Consider the following 16,035-nt stretch of genomic DNA (forward strand, 5'->3'; position numbering starts at 1 on the left):
TTTTCTCTCTGTGGAAGCACCGAAGCAGTAGCGAAATTTCCTTTTTTCTTTCATTATGTTTTCATTACGGAGATCGCTTCAACAAGGATCTCCCGCGAAAGTAAGCGGGCTATCCAAGGGCGACCTCTACCCTTCAGAAATTCTTACGCTTTACTGGGCGTAGATCTGGCGTCACCCAGATCGTTATTTTCCTTACTCATTAGTTTAAGGCGAAGAACTAATTGCATACAAGGATATTATAAGGATTAAAATTCAGGTAGCGCTTGCGGTGCGTTTAAATGAAGACATCAAAAATGCTACAAAACGGCGAAAAGAAAAATAACTTTGTCAACTAACATGATTTTTTCATTACTATTTGCAATATAGGTAAATGATCGCAATTACATAATAATTACACTAGCACGGACTGTCATTTAAAACGTTTTTTACTACGCATGCGCAGAAAAATATGGCTGACATGAGCGGTGTTTTATAAAAATAATGTTCGGAAAGGAAATTGGGTTTTCTCTCTGTGGAAGAACCAAAGCAGTAGAGAAATTTCCTTTATTTCTTCTATTACGGAGATCGCTTCAACAAGGATCTCCCGCGAAAGTAAGCGGGCTATCCAAGGGCGACCTCTACCCTTCAGAAATTCTTACGCATTACTGGGCGTAGATCTGGCGTCACCCAGATCGTTATTTTCCTTACTCATTAGTTTAAGGCAAAGAACTATTGGTATGCACGGATATTATAACCATTAAAATTTAAGTATGCGCTTGCGGTGCGTTGAATAAAAACATCAAAAACGCTGCAAAACGACTGAAAGAAAAATAACTTTTGCCAACTAAGATGCTTTTTTCATTACTATTTGAAAAATGAGTCAATGATCGCAATTACATAACAATTGCTCAAGCACGGACTGTCATTTAGAACGTATTTTACTACGCATGCGCAAAGGAAAATATAGCTGACTTGAACGATGTTTTATAAAAAATATGTTTGGAGCCAGATTTAAAAACCGTTTTTCGTATTTTCACAACATTAGTAATCCGATAAAGGCGTTCGGACGACATTTCAGGACCGGCAATTTTCAACATTGTAGATCCAACCGGCAAAACAAGCTCACTCGTACCAATCAAAAGGCCATGTCTGATTAGTTGTTGCTAAACAATGTCGTGTACGTGCTCGGATCTTTGTTGGTTTATATTTGCAGATGGTAGACAGTGTGTCCCCCAAAAAAGTGACACTATAGAAATTATCTCAGTATTGTTTTAGTTTGAATGCCTGAGCGCTACGCTGAATCAACAGATTCATAGACATCAGCTTCTTGAATTTTAAATAACTATGATTACAATAAAAGTCCACTTACAATGAAACCATGGCTCAACTGACAAAACGGAGTCTGTAGTATAACACAGTATAAGCGCGTTTAAGAGGTTTAAAAATAACGAGATAATTTCTAGTGTCACTTTTTGGGGACACACTGTATTTCAAAACGAAGAAGTTGTGACGTCAGGAAAACATCGATCTACAGCGTGGGTTTGACGCTTGACGTGTTTGACGTGTTTCATGAGCAAACGAAATTATTTCGACTGACCGTTTCTTAACGTTTTCTTAACGACCGTTTCATAAGCTTGCCCGCAATTTTTATGAAAGTTATGTTGCCCTTAATTTGTTTAGCCAAGCAGTTAACGACAATACTTAAGAACCAATAGCAATAAAACGAATTTATATATATGGGCAGAAGACCCCACAATATTGATACAATGAAGCTTTATATAGGACATGCACACTTCTACTAATTATGGTGCAATGATACTTGCGAATATATCCCACTTCCCGAAATCGCAGTAATAACAGTAAAAAAACGTTCCTTCATAATTCATTTTGAGGCACTCAAGCAGCAACAACCCGGCGTATATTCCATGTCAAGCCATCTAAATGCGACCAGTTCAATGCCTTGATTGCCTCAATCTAAGATAAATGAGAAGTACTGGGCACTAGTATTGAAAATTCGTAGAAAGAATTTCCAGTCTTTACAGAATGCTGGGAAACCTTTCGGCAAACCAGACTATCGTTTCTTTGCCATGCACTACGGCACATATTTTCATTCAAACGTATGAAAACTTCATTCAAGTCTTATTTCCAGTCCTCTTTCAACTGGCACCACATCCAACAAAATGGAACTGAACTAGACAACCCGCTTCACCACTTATACACCTGTTTAAAAAACGGGCTATTGCTATTTCGATAAAGAATAAAGCGAATAATGAAATACTGATCAAAGCATAATATACCAACAATGATCATGCACATCGTGCGCTTCAAAAAGAATGATATTGATTTTAATTTTTTGCATATCCGTTTATTCTCTGCGTTTATTGTTTTACGAATACTCTGATTAGGCATAAACGGAAAACCAAATGCGAAGCCTTTATGTGAAAGTAGCTACGCATACCCAAGGATACACATAAAATAGTAATTTTTCTGTCAAATACCAAAAAAATGTCGAAGTCACGTCGAAAGATGACGCGAGCCATGCGAAGGGAAGCTGACGAGAGGCGAAAAACATGGGACGAAGGAAACGGAGAGCCATCGCATCGTTATTCATGGCAGGAACAAGTCGAACGAGGTACGGTTATAGGCGATAGGCATGGCGATATCATAGCGCATGGTAAAATTTATCTTCCTCTACCTAGTTGCCCGTCTCTTTCGTTTTGCTAACATGCACTTCTCTAAAACGCCTTTATATTAGACATAATTTCATCGCGAAATAGTCAAAAGGCAGTTATAATAATGAAGCATGAGAGGATTAACGAACTTATATATATATATATATATTTATATATATATATATATATATATATATATATATATATATAAAGCAGGATTGTCATCGATTTGCACGCCCGAGGTTTCTACGAAGCTGGGAAATCTCATGCTTATAGATAATCGATTTCAACCAGAAAGATCACACAATTTGAATAACAATGGCACTAACATTAGTAACATATACTATAGCTGACCCGTATGTATACGTACTATTTGTGAAACAATTTCTATTACGATATTACGCCAATCTTCTCGATCAGTATTATACCAATCCAAATTAAATTCTCGGTATTCCTATATAATCGGTTGACGAATCGCAAATTGTAAACTGAATTTCAGTAATTTCCTGCCTGCCTATCATTATAACAGCTCTTTCATCTCAATTAAATCTAGAACGTTCGATCACTTCGATGACATAACGCTGGTACATGCACGAAGTCTAGGTATAAGGACAAAAACTACCACCACGTTAGTTGAAAAAACATGATGTTGGTATCAGTCAAAACGCAAGATTCTATACACCAAATGTACCCAAGCCTGCCATCTCCGCCCGCGATGTCGCTAGAAACGTCTCCGTTAGCATATATATGTGTTCGTTATACGGCACAATACATAAGCGGCATAGTATATCAGACTTTATTAGTATGTTTCAATAGATCTTACCCAGATAACCATTTAAGACCTGCATTATTTAAATAATGAAGCAATTAGCAATGATTCTAGCAAAGCATCATGGTCTCATTAGTCCAATAATTATACTTTATAAGTTATAACCACAGTGTTTGCTCGGGAATTTCTAGCGCAAAGCAACTTAATTTGTACTTTGTAGCCATTTGTTCTACGTTAAAGGCAGTAGCTACTAAAATGAATTTAATGACATAGCTACTGAGGCGATTCTGGTAAGAGTTAAATTAAACCAGGCAGACATCCTAAATGATCTGTTTGCTCTTTCAGAACCAATATAATTAATACCCCTGTATTATGTAGTTCCCAGCGAAGTTAATCGAGGCTGTGTTCAGACTGTATAGAGTATAATTGCTGCATTGTATAACACAGTTATTGCTGATTGCAGTATAATACAGTACGGATTTTTAGGTTACTATCGGACTGGCAATATGGCGTCACCTATTCTGCCGGTATAAACGTTCGCTCGTATACCATTTATTACTTCAAATCGTCCATTCAAACCGCTTAACTCGAATTAAACTCGGATGCTAGTTGTTAAATAGAATCGAAGGAGTTTAAATATCGTTCAATATCACAATATTTACTAGTTATATTACTGTACTTCTTCTCCACTGAATTATAATAATATGAATTATAACTGAAAATAGAAATAATGAAACGAAACCTACAATTCAAAGTTCTCCTAAGATTTAAATTTAAAATTGCATTTCGAATGCACAACTCAAGTGCAAAATGCCACTGACAGCAATTAAAATTGTTTAGCGTCTGTCTTTTGTGGAACAGCCTTTAAAATCAAATTTGTAGGTGTTAACGTTCAAGAAAAGTGGCCTATTTTGCATACGATATAAAACGTAATTATAATTGCAAAACGGGTAGAAATTCGATACTTTAATATATGTAACGATATAACTGCCTGTAGACAATAACGAATACAGCATTAACAAGAGCCGGGCGTATTTGTTCAGTTCATAGACTTGGCACTTTCCTAATTCACTTTATACTACAAGTAAATCTTGTGGCAAAACAACGACAACGTGGTGCAATTTCGTGCAAAGCAATGTAATTTCTATAGCTGCATGTTCAGCAGCCATTACTGCATGTTGCAGGCATTAAAAACTGCATGCGTGAATTTACATACGAAGCCTAAACTTATACGAATAATATTATTAAATTATTTAGAGCAATAAGTGAAGTTTGTTAAGTTTGTTATTGGTCAGTCTGTATACATGAATTGGTTATCATAGTGGAATTTTGATCAGGAGATTTGTTTTCGCGATACTGAAAGGATTTGCGGAGTTAACCTTGAGCTGACCCGCGCCTGCGTGTATACAGAGCAACCTCGTTCCCAGACGCAGGTGCCAAGCATTTATACACATTAGCTTTCCAGCGCCGCCTCTTCATACAACAACACGATTTGCATTTATGATTCCTATCACTTTAAATCGCAAGCACTCATGTGAAACTAGAATGCATTGAATTCGCCAGCAGTTGGTCTGAAAAGGCGACTGCGTGAAATATATACGCTCATTCCGTGGTATTTCGTCTAAAATCTAGAGTTTCAATACCGCGACTCGAGAGACAAGAAGCGTCTGCGCGACTCTCACTACGACACACATCTTTACGACGAAGGCGAGATGAGACAGGGCTCAGTCAATGCCCATATCAGCGTCGCGGACGGGCCGAACCAAGGCGACTGGGTGAATCTTCAGAAGACAACATTTACGAACTGGGCACGCGAAAACATTCGAAGAGCCTATCCCGATGAAACTATCGACGACTTGGCCACAACTTTCGAGGACGGCGTCCGTTTGATAAAACTTGTCGAGGTCGTCTCAGGCAAGAAGGCTGGAAGGTACAAATCCAATCCTAAAGTGTTCTCGCAGAAGTTGGACAATATCAAAATGGCCTTAGATGTCCTCGTCTACGATGGAATTAAATTGGTCAATATAGGTAAGTTTCAGCTTTACACGTATCAAAGGCCTTGCTTAAACAAGAGTAAACAAAATATTTGCTATGTAATTTGATATTGTACATGCCAATTTGACAATACACACTGAAATGAATTGCCACGTTTGATGTGCCTTGTCATACAATATTGCAACGCCAATGCCAATGGTTTTAAAATAATACCCTGTCGGTGACACTCAATGTACAAAAGGGCTCTGTACATATAAACAGTAAGACTTAAGTGTGGTGTATTCGCATGCATGCATGTATGTAGTATTTGGCTTGTAGGCCAGCCTATATATATATATGAATTTGTGACCGTCTGACCGCGGTACGTGCATGTTACAACACGTATTAGATGATTAAGAGTCTTTAGTCGGTTTTGCCTAATTAACATCGCCTGGAAAACAATGCTATTCTACTGCATATAGATATATAAGCCGAATTTAATGCACTTACCTGTGGTTTGTGGCTGGACCACAAGTCTTAAAGCTGAGACATCCACACTTTACTTAAGCTTAACTCTAGGGTTTAAGTCGAGATTGTATCACAATATGTCCCTGCATATGAATTGTTACACAGTTTTTGTTTTGATGATGTAGCTACTTGAACTTGAAACTGTCTCCTTGGTTTTGATGGCTAATTTTATCCGAACAGGAAATTTAAGGAAATTGTAAACTATGCAGAAAACACTCGCTATCGTGAATGCTCGCCACTGCTTGGGTAGTTGGGGTGTATGCCAAGATATTTCTTATTTAAAGGCTTCAGTCAAGCCTGCGATAAAAATGTCACGAAAAATTCCTCATGCTCGTTCCGAAAAGCAAATTAAAAGGCACAACAGCTTTCTTCGACCCTAGCTATCAATATACTGGCGTATTTGTTCAACGGTATAGAGAAAATATTATTTTAAATTCTTTCGTACAATTATATAAGCCCAAATATCTTGTGCTAAACTGGTCCATGTCACGGCAGGGGTTTCATACTTGGCATTTGGACGAGTTAATTTTGCTTTCCATAAAATTTTAATTTGTTTTTCGCCTAATATTGGGCCTTTTAATTTAATTTCTCTCGTAAAATCTTCGTTCATTATAAGATATAACAACTAATGTACGAAGGGACGGACGAGTAGCTAAACCTACGCGGTTTGATGTGGTTTCAGTATAAAAAAATCGATGTTCTAATATTTTAATAGCTTCGTTTATTGAGCGTAGGAGGGCTTTGGAATGTCGACCGAATGATTTGTTTTGACCTTCCAGAATTGTCTTAACTCGTTTGTCATGTATACCGATTTTAGGTCGAATGTTTTTGTACCAACCAATGCCATCGCTGACGTGCAAATAAATCAAATTACTCGCAATACGTAGCAATTAACTTAAACTCTTCCCAAAGGTTTTCACCCTGAAAAGAAATTAGAAAAACCCTTGCAGCCGCAGGTGTTGGACAAATGAGCCAACGCAAAATTTTGTTCTAGAATCTAGTTGCTTAACTCTGCTAATTTCTGTTCTGAATAACGCTCATCTCAGGAGCCTATAAAATGGTAGGAAAATATAGTTTCTACCTAACAAAAAAGGACCGAACACAACTATGTAAAAGCGTTTGAAAATTAAAGGTGATCCCTTTGTCCTTGAAATATTTTATCCGCCTAAATCACTTTCAGCGTGTTGCCGACATTTTTCTCGAACAACTTTTTTCGGCATCTAAGAGGCATTTCTCTGTGCTTTTCTCAAAACAAATTTCAGAGTTTTAAATACGTCATACGATAGTAAAGAAATTACGTATCCAGTGCATGAGCTGATTAAGAAGCGTGGTACAAAGTCGGTCATATACATTTTGCAAAATATTGCACGGTTAATTGTTTATGTAGGCTGGAGTAAGTATATATAAACGTCCTTTACCTCGGTGTCTTTGAGTCTATAACAGAAACGATTAATAATAACAAAATCAAATTAACCGAGATGAGTGCCGTGATATAAGCCATTTTCGGAGCAATAATTTTTATCAAAGCAACAATAGCAAATGTTCTTGTGATTAGATAAGATTCTTTCAATCTCTTGTAAGTTCCCATAAACGTTCTTTCGACTGATAAGCACATCACTGTTTAGAATTTGTGAGCTTTCGGTTAATAATTGCATGTTTACATCCATAATAACATTGCAGAAAGGATACATGGACTGGTTGCCCTTACACCAAGGAAATGGAAATCTATTTTTCGATTAGAAATACAGCCCTTTATATCTCGTCCTCAACTTTATTCAATTTCGCTTCCGAATTTATCGTACATATATTAGGGGGGCATAACTTGGAAACGCTTTTATATTATTGCTTGTTCGAACTTGTTGGCAGGACCGGAAACAAAAAATTGCAATGGAAATTATGCTGGAAGTTGTGCAAAGTTTGTTTCCGGGTTAAACCAGGTTACTGAAGCGAAAATAGTACGCAATAGATTGGGAAATGCTGTCACGATCTTTTTGAAATAGCTTTGAACTTACCACAATTTTGTATCTTACCAAAACAGTTTATTAGGTAATGGTCCTGATAAAGCAATTTTGTGAGAGGGCTCTAACGATTATATATATAGAGAGGGAGAAAAAGTTCAGTTATGTTGATAGTTCTATGTAAGGTTCCCGGCCGTTATTCACGGTCATCCGTGTTTCCATATTAACCAACATGCTATCTCGTATTTAGGACCTGAAGACGTACACAGTGGCAACCTGAAGTTGATCCTTGGTCTCATTTGGCGAATGATCTTACATTACCAGATCAGTAGCAGTTCAAACGTCTCCGGAAAGCTCCTGTTGATCACGTGGTTGCAAGCAGCTGCCCCTGACGTGGAAATCAAGAATTTGACCTCCGACTGGAACGACGGGCGAGCATTCGCAGGTCTCATGGAATTCCTAGAGCCTGGCACCTACCCCGACTACAAAAACCTAAGGGTTTCGGATAATAAAGAAACCGTAACCAGATGCATGAATATGGCAGAAGAGAAATATGGTATCCCGCAAGTTATTTCCCCAGAAATGGTCGTGAGCCAGTTCCAGGATGAACTTAGTATGATGACGTATTTGTCATACTTTACCCAAGTCGGCTCTCCTGGCGAAAAAGCCACGTTACGATTCGTCAATGACTCTTCTCCAAACCTTCGCGTGACCAATTTCAACACGGACTGGTCGAACGGCGTCAACCTGGTGAGATTCTCGGAGAGCGTTTGCCCCGGAATAATCCCTAACTACGAGGAAGCGCTTGAAAAGCAGTCACCTGCCGAAAATGTCGACATGTGTTTTGATGCTGTTGAACGCAATGTCAATATTAAAAGAACGATGAACACCAAAGACGTTGTATCAGGGAATATTGATGAGTTGAGCTTGATGGCCTATGTCCTGCAATTCCGTGGCGTGAAGGTGCAGGATAACTCGAATCAATTCAAGGTCGATGGGCCTGCCTTACGAAATGGAATGGTAGGAAATACAGCTGAATTTGACGTTGTCGCCAACCGTGGAATGACCTTCGAAAACTTGCAAGTCTCCGTTGAAAGTCCCAGTGGTAATAAAGTTCCGGTGACATGCGAGGAGACCGGAGTTGGTTTGCACTGCTCGTATCTACCAACGGAAAGCGGCACCCACGTGATCAGTGTACGCCATCTTAACAATCACGTACCGCTCAGTCCGTTCCGCACAGCTATACGAGAAGATGTTTCGGAAGTTGCGATTTCAGGTGCCGGATTAAAGGTTTGTGTCCTCGCTATCAATTAAACCACGTTTGGCGCAAAAAGTACGAGTAGAAGATGCTGTGACACCCCTAGTTGCTCTTCAAAACACGAAATATGTTTGAATATGATATGACGTTGCATTGGAAACACTTAGCTTACCTCAATCTATACTCCAGGGGCCGGTTGTTCGAAAGGCGTTTAGCTTAAACGGCGGATAAGTTCAAAATGGAAAACAAAAATTATCTATTTATTCAGAACCACTGAGCTGAAATATTTAGACAAAATACTTCTCAATTTACATTCTTATTTTAGGCGGTTGTTATACCACATTTGATGCTAAGTTGTTTGAAGACGCTGCCACGCTGCTCCCTGATTATATTGAAATATTTAGATGTAAATAGTTTAATTTTTAATGGAAGTACATATTACATAAGATGCAGGTTCAGTCATTCGCAAGGTCTATGAGAGCACTTTTAAACTTTGGCTTATCCACCGTTTAAGCTGAACGCCTTTCGAACAACCGGGCCCAGATATACACCAGTTGCATACTCAAACCGCTTCTTCCTTCCATATTTCTTCAATTTTATTTTATCTTAGTATTATCTGATTGGCCGCTACCGCCCTTCCCATCAGCACCGATTGCTTTCGTTGTTATCAATGCACTTCATTGATGACGAATAAGTGAGAATTGTTAGCGATTGTAATGTGGGATTTTTATTTTACACAGAGTGCGGTTTACAGGGACAAAACAGAGTTTCAGGTATCGTCTTCTGGCTCGCACACCGCGCCTCTAGCGGTTGCCGTCCATGGTCCAACGTCAACCATTCCAGCGGAGATAAACGAAGCGAATGGAAAGTACGAGGTGTCATTCGTCCCTACCGAAGTCGGTGAACATAGCGTCGACGTCCGTTTTGGAGACACTTTGGTTCCGGGGAGTCCATTCAAGGTTATGGTCGGCGATCCGAAACGTGTCGTAGTTCCAGAAAGAGGTTGGTAGTAATCAGGTGTTTGTACCGGGCAAATAAGGTCTATTTTAGGTTACCAGATGAATAGGACGGGTGATTAGACTTTAGTTGCCCCTTAACTGCTGCTATTAACTTGACAGGGTGTTGATTTGGCACGCCTATTGTCTGAATCTGTGAATCAGGTAGTGATTAGTGTTTGCTGCGAGTTGTCGATTTTTGTTGCCGAGTCGTCGGTTGTACGGTTGTTTTGTTATGACGCTTGCCTACTTAAATTCGTAATAATTTACAAGAAAATCAAGGGAAATAACCTACCACGGTAGCTCAGGTACACTGCAAAAAAATGTATAGCATGTATAGGTGGGAGGAAACTTTCTTATGGGCTATTTTACAAAAATCAGCGAAAGTAATTATTTTAAGAACCCGAACACACGATTTTTGCGTTTATGCATGTGTAATACAACAAAGGTATATTTCGTATCTACCGACGACGTTTTGCAAAACAGCGCAAGCTTGACAGTGTAATCGTGAGGTTTATTTTCATCTTATTAGATTACCTCATGTATGTATATGTAGCTATTCTGCCACCACTTTATATAGCAACTGAAAGCTATTTAGAAAGCGATCTCAATATCATTTAAAGTAACATGGAGTAAATATTTTCGTTTTTAGAGGCAATGGAACAAGGCTTCCTGAACAAGCCTGTCGAGTTTAACGTCGACACATCCAATGCTGGTCGTGGAACGTTGACCGCATCTGGTCGAGGGCCGAATGACAAGGTGAACGTTAACATTCATGAAATCGGCGACACTCTTTACAAAGTTTCATTTTTGCCCTCAGAAGCTGGCGAATACACTATTCAAGTATATTACAACGGCAAAGAAATCGGCAGTAGCCCATTTACAACCACAATTGCTGATCCTGGAAAAGCTGTTGCCCACGGCGAAGGTAAATAACAGCCAGATTAATAAGGGTGGTCGTTACTATTTTCAGCAGCTTTTATACCACATTTGATGCGAGAAGACGCAAGAAAACGATGCCACGCTGTTTTTAGTCATATTAGAACTTAACGTTTGATTAGTGTTTTTGAGTAGTGGTGAGAGTCTAGAAACCCTGCTTCGACGAATTATGAAACATTTTAAAAAAGTCGAAGTTTACAGTAGAAGCTACCAAGTGCTTTGGTGCATGCATATGATTGGATTTAGTACTCTCACTCTTTTAAACAGATTGAAGTACTCTTTGTACAACTCGCGCCTAATTTAATAATCATTGATGCAAAGTTTCCAGCCACATTTACTTCCACGTTTTAGATATGCAAATTGTCTTTTTTGTCTCTCCCATTTTAGGTCTTTACCAAGTTCGTCTTCACGAACGAGAAGAATTCCTCGTCAGCCTTCACGGTGCTGGAAAAGGCCAATTGGAGATCGCGGCTGTTTCACCCTCCGGCGAGACTGTCCCTGTTGACTTGCAATTGTCCGACTCGGAGCCAGATACGTACGTCGTCAATTACACGCCGATGGAAATTGGCGATCATAAGATTTACGTGAAGTTTGCAGGCATCAACGTCCGCGGCAGTCCTTTCATCGTAAAAGTTGCAGATCCCAGCAAGGTGTTGATACAAATGTCGAGCCTGACCGAGGCCCAAAATGCCATGGTCGTCGACAAGGAGGTGGTAATCCCACTGGAAGTCCTACCAGGTGCTGGCGAGGGAGAGCTCGAGGCTGAGATCGCTGGACCAGGGGATGTGGCAGTGGAGTCCAGCTTCACCCGACAGTCAGATACCTTGTACCATTTCCGATTTATTCCGCCGGTGTCTGGAGAGTACATCATCAAGATGTTCTATGGTGGTGGTCTGGTCGGTGGTCATGCATTGAATGCCTTCGTTAAAGATGCATATGTGAGAGCGGATGCATCAAAATGCGTCGTTTACGGTGAAGGAATCAAAGAAAGTAAGTATTGTTTGGGTATTGGAAAACATTCCGTGCTTCCCAAGTGTTTTTTGTTGTTGGGAAAACACTACCTCTTAGCGTTTTCCATCTTGAAAAATATGCGAAACATAAGCAAAAATGTTTTGAAAACAATATTTCCTAGTTTAACGAGAATTCGTAAATGTCAGGAACTTAGTTTTCTATAGGTTAGTTGTGTGGTGTATTGGCATGAAACAAAGGTCTCTACGGAAAGAATAAATTTTTCTTACACAGGAAGTAAGGTCTTATAAGGGCTTTTTTAACTATCCTAGGCAAAGTAGACGAACGTGGCGAATTCAATATCGACTGTCGTGATGCAGGGGAAGGGGTGATCACGGCAAAACTTCAAGGAGTCAAATATACGACGGACGTCGAAGTTGAGAACAAATACGACGGCACATACGACTGCCATTACCTCGTGCCCATTCCTGGCGCGTACGTGCTGCACGTGCTGTTCGATGGCGAGAACGTCCCTGGTAGTCCTTTCAAAGTAAATATAACTGGTCATTCTGAAGTCTCGCAGTGTATCGTGCGTGGTGATGCTCTCACTAAAGGAGGCTGGGTTGGTCGACCAATGGTCTTCTCTGTAGTGTCTGGATCCTCAGGCTCCGGGCTGTTGGTCGTCCGATGTCAGGGTCCAAGTAGGGATTGCGACGTAGCAGCCTACGATAATAAGGACGGTACATACAGTGTGGAGATTTATCCAACAGAAACAGGTATGTTGGTGGTACATCGCTAACTTTTTAGCGCCACTTTTTCGTCCAGCACACCCATATGGTTATCTTTTTTGCTAAGTTATGAATTTTTGCCTATCAAGGCTTCGTCTCTTTGAATATGCCACCTTTGGATTACAGGTCGACATCTAATTTACGTGGAATGGGGAGGGAAACCTGTGGAAGGCAGCCCATTTGTGGTGAAAGTGACCATGCCACCAGACGCAAGCAAGGTCGTAGCTCACGGCACGGGTCTTGAACATGGCGTCGTTAATGACTACGAGGGGAAATTCATGGTGGAGACAAAGGGAGCCGGGGCCGGCACGCTCAAGATCAAAATTCATGGGCCAAAAGGGGCGTTCAAGGTGGAAATGTTCCGGGAAAACACCAAGGACAGGAACATCGGTGTCCGATATAACCCGACGGAACCTGGTCGGTACGATATCAGCGTAAAGTGGGCGGAGGAACATGTGCCTGGCAGTCCTTATACTGTGTACGTGGGGGCGAACGATGAAGATTTAAGACGGCTCTCTGGTAACCAACCAAATGGATACAATGGTTATGCTGATAACATCTAAATGATTCAACCTAGAAAAACGTTTATTTATTTCTTGTTCCAATATGTGGACGGCGCTGGAATACGCAATATCAAAATTTCTAGCAGAGTTTGGTAGTATCGTAAACGTGAACTTTTAAATAACCGATTAGATAGTTGTGTGAAGCGAACTGTTATATATAATCTCAAAGAATGCACTAACTCGTATATTTATTAGAATTTAGAACATTTAAATCAGGTAAAACGATCGAATACATTCCATACACGATGTTCTACATTTTCTTTGATGAAGTTTGTTAAGATCGAATATTTAGGTACAAGCTTAGCTACAAATATATATTTGCATGATTCGGCTACTTCACGTGGAAATGGTGGTTTAAATTTCGGCTCATTGCAAAATATTTATGCTAAACTTTGTACCAAATGTGCGTATATTGTCAAATGAAGCGTATAGTTTTTCAAATTAGATGTAAATGAAATAAAGATAAAACTTGCCTCTTGCCATCTGTCGTTTACTGCTCCGTGAAAATGTATAGCGTGTCGCAACAATATGCGGACCGTGATGTGTGCTATAAGCGTGCGATTTTAGATTTAGTCTTGCAGGTTACGTCATGGTACATGTTCGAGGCCCTTTGCCATTTTCGGTGGCAAATTAAAATGAAGTTAAAATGCAGCTGTGACGCGGCCTACAATGATTGGTTGAGAAAAAATATTTTGATGTCGTGATTGGTCAAGAAAAACCTGTCGGAGAACTAACTACCTGTGGGAAATAGGACTGTTGACTGTCTTTCCATTCGGCTGTACGTTTGAGTACTCGTTCCAGTCCCACTTTCAGGCGATTTAGGCTGCGCAGCCAACTTGTCGTATGGCACAAAAACCTGTCTTATATTATGTTGCATGACGTCGTATGCATGACGGCCTGAGCTGTCGACATCACCCCACGCGTTTCGAAGCCAATCAACAGCCAATGGTCGAAATGATTGAAGTTTGTCGTACCACGAGATTCGAGAAGGCCGGGTATTTACGTAATCATTCCCAAAATTCACGACTCCACGCGAGCTCGAAGCTGAATCCCCTTCGCTTGTCATGTTTTGGTATGTAGATGTCGAACTAGTTACTTGCAGCGCACTCGATCGTTCTTCTGACAGGCTGTTCATCTCAAGCTGTCGAGGGTTGCGGGAGTGTGAAAAATGAAGAAGGGCGTAATACAAAGATCCTAACGAAAGATACGGAATACTTTGAACAGATTGGTTCCTCGCAGCATAAATGCATGCAAAATTGCTAATGTCGTACCTATAATCTACTATTTTAATTAATTTGGCTTTGTGCCTCGAGTGTCGGAGTGTGTAGGAAGTTGAAGCATATATGCCCGCTTGATGCATAGAAGAAGATTTAAAAAATCTTCAGCGAACAAGCTTTTATCAGGTGCAGTTATACTATGCAATTTGTCATATTATAAACCTCTGTGGGAATTGCCAGGCGTAACAAATGGCACAATACACGCAGTTTATTGGTACCTGAATCAATCTCATCCGTACAGGCTTTGTATTGGTAGGCTAGAAACATTCACAATAGAATCATTTGCGATACGGTTTTTATGCACGCTATTACGTCATAACCTGCGTTAAATATTCATATCCCACGTTTGGCGTCACACCAATGGCGAAGGCATCAACGTTCCAAGGGAGCGAATTTGAAACTAACATAAACGCGAGCAAATAACGTTTTCATTATTTTAGGGTACCCTGTACATAATTAGAATTATCAAGCCTCAGTCTGTCCTTATTAACCTGTCCGCATCGCTTGATAATAATTCTTGATGTTATGTTGAACCCATTGAACCTCTTTAATAATCAGGTAATTATCGTACAGGTAACCTGGTCTAAGAATATTGAGCTAGGACAATGTTGAACCTGGCGGAAAGGACTGTAAATACTACAACAGAGAAAAAAAATGACTCGGATCTTACCTCTATTTTGACTTTTTCGAAAAGCAAAAATGAAAATTGTAACAGCTACGACGAACATGATAGCAACACCAACGATAAGGCCAATCACTTCGGAGTCGACGGTGTCTGAAGTATATAATAGAAACAAGAAATGGTTTATTTTTGAGTTAAATCACCAATTTAAATGAAACCTAACTCATATTTATATGTCTTCCAGCTCTAGGGATATATTTGCACCTGCCTCTGAACAAACGATAGGTATATAGTCTACAATGCAAGGGGTCCGCCATTTTCATTAATGACAACCCCCTAAATAGTGCGTCTAATCTAGCCAGCTTGTTTCTGTTTTAACATCTATACAATATAGTTGTTGCAAGGAAATTTCCACTTCAAGCTCTTCATATAGTGAGCTAAAGCGTTCGTTGCAAACGTTACCTGGACAGGGTTTCTCTTCACATGATCTATTTTCTGTAGCTAACCCTCTTTTATCACAGTTCCCGCCATATTTTCCCGGAGGATTATCACATTTCCGTATCCATATTTCTACACCATTACCACAAGTGACGCTACAAGGAAACGCCTTTGTCCAGTTACTGTAATTACCGTCAACTGTAAAATGGAACATGTGATATTTACGGCAGTATATAATATGCAGTCTGACGCTGCAAAAGCACAACATCCTGTACGAATTTTCAACTTACTAACTTGCCTGGCATAAAATATCGTTCGTCTGGGTGG

The 16,035-nt window shown here is 39.9% G+C and overlaps 1 protein-coding gene and 2 non-coding genes across 3 annotated transcripts; 1 reads left to right on the plus strand and 2 right to left on the minus strand.

Annotated features, from left to right (window-relative positions):
- Positions 1-67: 67 nt before the first annotated feature.
- Positions 68-213, minus strand: LOC114531999. Its single transcript, XR_003687911.1, has one exon. It is a non-coding gene; the product is annotated as a U12 minor spliceosomal RNA (small nuclear RNA).
- A 345-nt stretch (positions 214-558) lies between these two features.
- LOC114531997 lies at positions 559-704 on the minus strand. The gene has a single exon (XR_003687909.1). It is a non-coding gene; the product is annotated as a U12 minor spliceosomal RNA (small nuclear RNA).
- Positions 705-4,882: 4,178 nt separating this feature from the next.
- On the plus strand, positions 4,883-13,839 carry LOC114531938 (filamin-C-like). Its single transcript, XM_028553537.1, has 7 exons — positions 4,883-5,448; positions 8,131-9,170; positions 9,879-10,140; positions 10,786-11,061; positions 11,460-12,062; positions 12,353-12,796; positions 12,935-13,839. Exons 1-7 carry the CDS (start codon positions 5,133-5,135, stop codon positions 13,369-13,371), a joined length of 3,378 nt encoding a protein of 1,125 aa, XP_028409338.1. The 5' UTR covers positions 4,883-5,132; the 3' UTR covers positions 13,372-13,839.
- Positions 13,840-16,035: the final 2,196 nt, after the last annotated feature.

This window comes from Dendronephthya gigantea, unplaced genomic scaffold (assembly GCF_004324835.1).
Source record: "Dendronephthya gigantea isolate DGI-Jeju-01 unplaced genomic scaffold, DenGig_1.0 000076F, whole genome shotgun sequence".
NCBI lineage: Eukaryota > Metazoa > Cnidaria > Anthozoa > Malacalcyonacea > Nephtheidae > Dendronephthya > Dendronephthya gigantea.